Genomic DNA, 7,340 nt, shown 5'->3' on the forward strand with positions numbered 1-7,340 from the left:
GGCAGCAGGCAGTCCAGAGGAGATGGAGAGTGCGGGGTTAAACTGCAAGGAAACCTCAGGGAGAGCTCTGCAGGAGGAGCCAGAGGGCGCTCCTACACAGCTCTGGCTGCTGGCCTCATCTACTGCACGGCCTGTAACTCAGTGTCCTTCTTGGGCATGCTGTGGGTTTCCTCCTTTCCCATTTTAAGAAGTCAAATACAAGATGCACTTTTGAACTCCAGGTGGAGGTGACAGGGAATAAGGATCAGTACATACAGGCCAAAGAATGGTGTTTCTCTCTTTTATTTAAAAACAGTGCTTCATTACCATTGGCAAAGGCTGAGGCAGTGCTCCTCCTTTGCTTAGAGTTTATAAAAGCCAGCAACATGATCAATAATTTATACACATGGAGAGTAATACAAAAAAAAATAAGGAATAAAAGCTAAAGATCTAACTACTCCGACCTTCACAATTCCAGCTACTTGATAATAATAGGAGTAACCCAATGAATACTGTATGGTCTGAAAGCTACTATACAATATGATTCTTAACAAGAAGGGAAGGGAATCAGAGACTGTTACAAAGCCCTGGGATGTTTCTCTGGAGTAAGCAGGGAAACAGGACCCTGGGCAAGCAGCTCGGGTGTCCTAGAAAGTGATTCTGGGGGAGGACAATATGGGGAGGAGAGAAGGCTAGGTGGTCAATTGTACAAGCATCCCGTGGGATGCCCCTGTGCCCCGAAGGTACCTGTGCTGCCACGGCAATGGGAGGGGCCAGAGACTGCAAGTTGCATGTTGGGTTGGCCCAGTCCCCACAATGGGGGTGGGGAGGAGGAGAGGTTCGGCGGCATTCTGAGCCTTGCAAAAATTGGGACTGAAAAGTTCAGAGCCTCAGGTCAGTCAGACTGTCAGGGACAAGTGAATTCTGCTGGCTCTCTTCTCACTTTGCAGCCCTAGCTTACATATGTCAGCCCCGACTTGGCTCCAGCTATTCACAAGCAGAATGATAACACACGAAAAAAAAAATGCATGTCCCTCAGCGGGGGAAAAGATCAATTCATCACTTGATATATATCAGCCAAAATGAGCTGCCAAAACAAGCACATGTGCGCGCGCACACACACACACACACACACAAATACTGTGAACATAAAATTAAAAAAAAAAAGACTAAGCTTGGAGTCTTGGTGGAGTGCAGACATTGTTTAAAGCACTTATCAGTTTCCAGAATAACCAAGCCAAAAAACATTTTTTGAAAAATTTCAAAAGCTTATGTACCCCCACCCCCCGAGAATCCAGTGGTGTTAACAGGGGAAGGGGCTGGGGAAGAAAAGAGAATTGCTGCTCCCTTTTTCTTGCCAGAGTGAGCGGAGCCCTCATATCACTGTCACTGGCATGTATGTGACTATCAGACAGAGGACCAGGTCCCAGTGCTGATGGTCTCCTTAGAGGCAAGGTTTGAGTTTTGGCTGATAAGCAGTTCTCTCAGTTACCAATCCCTGCCAACCAGCACTACCATGGCTGAATGAGCTACCGTTTTCCTGAGTAAACTGTAACTGGCCACAGTTTCGGTAACGTGGGTAAGAACTCGGCTACTACAGCCAACTGCAATACTTCAGGAACCCCTCCATTCCTTGGTGCTGAACTCCTGGTGTCTCACTGAGGAAAGTGACACTTTGCTGCACTCTGGCCTGTGAGCCTTGGTTTTAAAGACAGGTACCAGGGACTCTACCATATTCAGTAACCCAGAGGACACATGCTAGCTTAGGACACCCGGAGCCTGCTTGGAAAGGGCCCTGTTTCACACTCTAGCTTGTGGATGGCTATTGCCTGGCTGATCAGTAAAGTAAGGATGAAGTACATAGGAAAAGGAAAGGGAGGGAAGAGGCTTTTGGACAGGAATATTTCCAAAAAAATATAGTGTTTTATGCAACAGAGAATCAAGTGTCACTGGTGTATACTACAAATGTCAGACATTTTCAAGAGCATGACAAAATAAAACACACAAGCTTACATTTGATGCTCACCTTGCCCACTATTTTTTCCTATCTTAAAACAGTGCAAACAGGTAACTTATGCTTTTAAAACACCACAACCCCTTCCCCACCCCACCCTAAAATCCCTTTCCTCCTAATATCCGCGGGGGAAAAAAATCCACAATTCTGCAAATGTTACTGTGCTAGAGGGTTGCAGCAGCAGAGAACTGGCTGCACTGGGCTAAAGGGGAAGGGTCATCAGATAGCTTCCCCTCTCCTTCCTTAAATGGCTGAGTGCTTTCCAGACTGTCTCTTGGTCGCCTCATTCTCCTGCCAAAGGGAAGGGGGTTATCTTATCCTCGGGGCTGCTTCCATCTCTGCCTGACAGTCCCTCATATCTGGAAGCTACATGGCCAGCAAGAAGTTGGTGGCGACAGCTGGTTTATCTGCTACATCTCTAGCGAAGGATAAACTAAATTAGGAGCTGTTCAGCCCCCGAGGAGTCCACATGTGAGGAAAAGCTGTTATTGATTTCTACTGACTAGATTGCCATGAGCTCCCCTTAAACTAAAAGCTGAGCCCCAGTCTGCTTCTTTTTTTAAAAGAAAGAAAATGTATTGGCTCAATTCAGACTGAAGCCGCTAGAAGATGATGGTGATAGGTTTGTTACGCCTGAGCCTTAAAAATGGTGAATCACCATGGTGGATCTGAGTTCATGAGAGTTAGACTAAGTGACACATGGAATTCTGGAGAAGTCCTAAGGGCAGCTCTCTGGGTTGAAAGAGGAGTATTCAGATAAGGGTTTTCACTAGAGGTCTCCTTAAAGGAGCCCAGCTTCTAAGAGTAAGGTGCTCAGTATAGAAAGTCCAGGTCATGAAGTACAGTAAAGCTGAACAAATTCATTCATGTACTGTGATTCAGCATCAGTAAGTTTTTTTTGGAAATATCAAACAGCATCCTTGAATAGATTCACAAAATATCAGACTCCCCTGACACTGTTTCTGAACTCAGTAAGAATCAGTCAACTAGCATTGCTGCTCTGAGGAACCTGCCTCTGGTGAAGTTGACTGTAAGGAATCTCAAAGTTCAAAGATGATATGGAGGTTGATACCATAAAATCTGGATGCTCAGGAGAATCCCAATTCTCAGCATTGACCCTGAAAACAAATACCTTTTGATAAAAAAGCAGAGTCCCATTTAATCTTTCCTAGAAAAGGGAGCTGGAGGAAGTGGCATTAAAAAGCATTCTGGGAGATGCAGAACTACTGGAAAGCAGAGCTTGCCTTGGAGGCTTCAGCCAGAACCAGCTGAACTGAAAAGCACAAAAGGTCCCTCAAGCTCCAGCATCTGCCCGTTTGGGAAGGACTATGGGAATCTACCTTCTCTGCCTTACCCATCATCCTTAATTCTGTCTGGGAAAAAAGAAGAAAAACATTCTTAAACTCAATTCCCCTGTTCTCCCCTGCTATGGACACAACCATTAAGGTTGTGGCCTAGTCTTCACTGGGTTCAGTGATTTGCGATTTTGTGGGAAAGGCTTTATTAGACATGACTGGGAATTTCTCTGTTTCTTTAGTTAGTAAAAGTTCTCCCTCAATATAAAAGCAAAAGAAACAAAGAAAAATCCTCACTGGCCCCATTCCCTAGAACTGCAAAAGCTCCACATCTTAATCCACCTCCCTAAAATATTTATATACATATACAACCAAAATTGTCTTAACACCAAAAATCAAACTTTGGCTTGGGGGAAGGGACTCTATAAACAGCCAAAGGACTGGGCAGACTCATCCTGGTTCTGTGTATTCCCCCAAGGATCAATGATTGCATCGAGGCCTCTAGCTTCCTTGGCATTTCCCTTTACTTCAAGCACATCCTCTCCCTTGGGTATCAGGACAGAGGATCTGAAGGGGAGAGGGGTGTTATCACACAGAACAGGCCAGGGCCCTCCCCGATACAGCACTCTGCTTACAGAGAAAGCCTGATGCTGTCATACATACATCAGCCATTTTAATTCACGGACATGAATCATTATCAGTCAAAAACACGTGTGGAGGCAGGAGTAAAAACCAAACCCAAACCAAACCCCTAACAAAGCAGAAGCTCCATGTCTCTGAATTACTCCGTTTAGCAGCTATCCCTTGGGTGAAAGGTCACCCTAGTACCAATATGAACTGACCAGGGAGCCAAGCAGACCATGCTTGCCTATTTCCTAATGCCTTTTTTAGGAAATGCTGTAGGATGCTCATTTTAATCAGTTAGAGCTAAGAGTTGGAAGAGAAGCACTTTCTCCCTGACCTTGGTAACATAAAACCTAAGCCAGACAGCAAGACCAGTGACTCACTGCTCTGGTCTTGCAGAAGGATCCTGGCCACGTCATACCCTCCTCCCAGTGTGGGCTCTGGAGCAAGGTCCTATAGTATTAACATATACCAAGCAGTCCAAGTGCTCAGCTGGGCATCTTTGGAGGATAATGAGAAGCTGGGTGCAATGGCCACAAGGGCTGGAGACTGGGTGGAGAAGTAACTCATGGAGGCTCTGGAAGATGAAAATTCCTATGGCTTTGGAGCAAGTACCCAATGCCCCTGATTGCCCTCACATGTCCGCACCACCAAAACTTCCAGGGACAGCTAACCCCTGGGCTTGGTGCCTTATCTTTCCCCAAAAGATTCTTTCTAAGATTTTTTTTTTTATAGTTTGTACTAATTTCTGATTCAAGATAAGGAATACAGACCTTCCAGTATTCCCTTTCTCTTCTGCAGCCTCTCTAATGGCCTTTAACACCTTGTACTTTTAATCCTCAAGCTGTGCCCAGATACCTGGGGGAAATCTGGCCACTAGCTGTTCATTCTTCTGTCCCTGTGTCCTAAATTTCTAAATCTTGAGGACATAGGAACAGCACATTAAAAGAACACATGAGCTAAGCTGTGGATCAATGAAAGGGGATCAGAAGCCCAGCAGGAATGCTAGGGTTACAAGAAAGAAAAGAAACGAGTGTTTTTGTCCTTCAAAATTCATTCTGAGATTGATTTCCTAAAGAGGTGTTTATTATTCAGCCTGAGAGCATGTTTGGAAATATCAATGCTGTAATACCAAAAATTGTGCCAATCGTCTCGGGCTATCTATGTTAAGGTGACTGTAGAAACTACGGAGAAGACAGAAGGGAAGAGGAGAGGAAACGTGTTTTTAATTCTCTTGCTTTGCAAACACAAACTCCTATCTACTGGCATGTAGATTCCAGCCACAGCCAATCAGAACCATCTGCCAAAGACCAGAAATTCAGAAGACTAGAAGAATATTCTGCTGCAGAAAGATTTCTTTCACTCCTACTTGTCCCCCAGCCACTCAGCACCACATACACTTTGGTAATTCTGTCTGCTGATTTCTGATCAAATGTCTTCATCTGCCACTAAAGTTTCTCCTTCCTCATTAACTGCCTCTTCCATGATTGATAGAATAAGCTAAGCACGGACATACAGACATGGAAATGCATTATCTTTTTTTTTTTTTTTTTCTTTTTACCACAGTTAAAAAAAAAAAGGAAAAAATGCACAATCTTTGGAACAAAAGAATTAAAGGCAGAAAATTTAAAGGAAAAATACATATTCAAAGAACATAGTGAGGTATAAAAAAGTATTCTCTCTTTTTTTGTGGTTTTTGTTTGTTTGTTTGTTTTCCTCTTCATCTTGCTATAGAGTTCTTCTACTAGTACATATTGCAATAGCCAGGCCTCAGGACTGGGGGCGGTCCCATTTGCAGGGTCTCACGTCACTTCAGTAGGGGGCAAATCGGCTGTAGCCACCTCGGTATAAACTCGCCTGCAGCAATGAAAGACAGAGAAGTAATTAAAAGGCTGATGAGCGCAGAATTGAAATGAAGAAAACAAGTCCTGAGGAGGTGTCCTTTGACACCTCCAAGCAACTGATCAGAGGCTGCCTTATGTCCCAGCTTCTGCCTCTGATGCGCAGACCATAGCCTCACGTGCGGTTACACCATAGTCTCCAGGGGAGTGTGATGATGGCTACTTCACGATTTACATGAATCAGTGCAGGAGGGAAACTTAAGACAGTTTAAGTGGTTCTGCAATTAGTGTGGTTTTTACAAGCAAAAGTCTTTGTTAACCTTGATACATCATTATAATCCTGACTGAGAACAGACTGCTGATTTCCCCTTCCCACACCTCACCTGTCAAAGGCATGCATTACTTCCCATCCTGCATTTGAGATGATGCTATAGTTAAACCTCAATAAACCTTTCAACTAATAAAACTGACACTGTAAAATACAGTTGTTCCTCAGTATCTGTGAGGTATCAATTTCCTAGCACTTCCCACAGATAGCAAAACCTGTGGACACTCCAGTTCTTGATTACTTGTAGTATCCAACACACTGTAAATGCTAGGTAAACTGTTGTGCTACACTGTTTAGAACGTAAAGACAAGAAAAGTCTCCACATTCTTAAAGACATAACTTTTCCCCCTTTGTATTTCAGCTGAATGTATAGATGCGGAACCCAAGGACAGGAAGGACCATGTATCAATTATGTTGTTTCTTTCATTAAGTGGCTCTATCTGATGGCTTACCTCTTTGAATGAGAAGGTTCTCCAGGAATGTATCTCTCACGGGGTCATCCTTTTAGAATAGTTTTATAATGTGACACTCAATAGGCCCTCATGAATCACCTTCACTGTCTTTATATTGTTGTCTTGATCTCAATCTAAACATACAGTCCCTAAGGATTCTACTTCCTTCCCCAAACCTGCATCAGTAGGAATTCTGAGTGAGAAATGGCAGTTGTTTTTTTTATAACTTTTATACTCCCCCCCATTTGACTAACTGCCCATGTTCATAGGCAGTTGTCGAACTGGAGAGTGCCTGGCATTAGCAGTGTCACTGTGGAGCATCCTCTGTTGTCACCAGCAAAGCCTAGTCACTGGCATGGCAGGCTTGCCTCCAAGACAACGTAAGACTAGGTAGTGAGGGTTCTTCTCAGAGGGGACTACTGAAGACAAGCTGTATGGATGTCTACATTTCCATAAAAACACCATATTTTGCCACAACTGTTGTTGATACATATCTTCATAAAGTATGTATTTGGCAGTCCTACTACTCTCTATCAAAAAGCTTAGGAATAGCAGAGGAATCTTTTGGCATCTGCAACTTAAAAATTATATTCATTAAGGTTTTTGGAACACTCACTTCCCTAGATCTTTTATAGTCTGTAGGTAAAGGTTAGGAGGAGTAAAAACGTTTATGAAAAAGGTATGTATATACTTACCACAGCGCCAACTCCATAGCTAGCGGCAGGGGCCAGGGCATGGTAGGGGTCGGCTGTGTACACCCTGCCATAACTGGAAAAAAGAAGTACAATCAGAGAGACAAGGGCAAGA

General features: G+C 43.8%; 1 protein-coding gene across 1 annotated transcript in view; it reads right to left on the reverse strand.

The window, feature by feature from the left end:
* Positions 1–824: 824 nt before the first annotated feature.
* Positions 825–7,340, reverse strand: part of Rbfox2 (RNA binding fox-1 homolog 2) — a 190,249-nt gene continuing 183,733 nt past the window's right edge. The window contains exons 12-13 of the mRNA XM_033765943.1: positions 7,229–7,301; positions 825–5,769 (exon numbers count right to left, since the gene is read on the reverse strand). Of these exons, the coding sequence (XP_033621834.1) occupies positions 5,715–5,769; positions 7,229–7,301 (128 nt within the window). The 3' untranslated portion in view covers positions 825–5,714. The remainder of the gene's footprint in view (positions 5,770–7,228; positions 7,302–7,340) is intronic.

Source organism: Fukomys damarensis, unplaced genomic scaffold, assembly GCF_012274545.1.
Source record: "Fukomys damarensis isolate Sample0158 unplaced genomic scaffold, DMR_v1.0_HiC HiC_scaffold_19, whole genome shotgun sequence".
Lineage (NCBI taxonomy): Eukaryota > Metazoa > Chordata > Mammalia > Rodentia > Bathyergidae > Fukomys > Fukomys damarensis.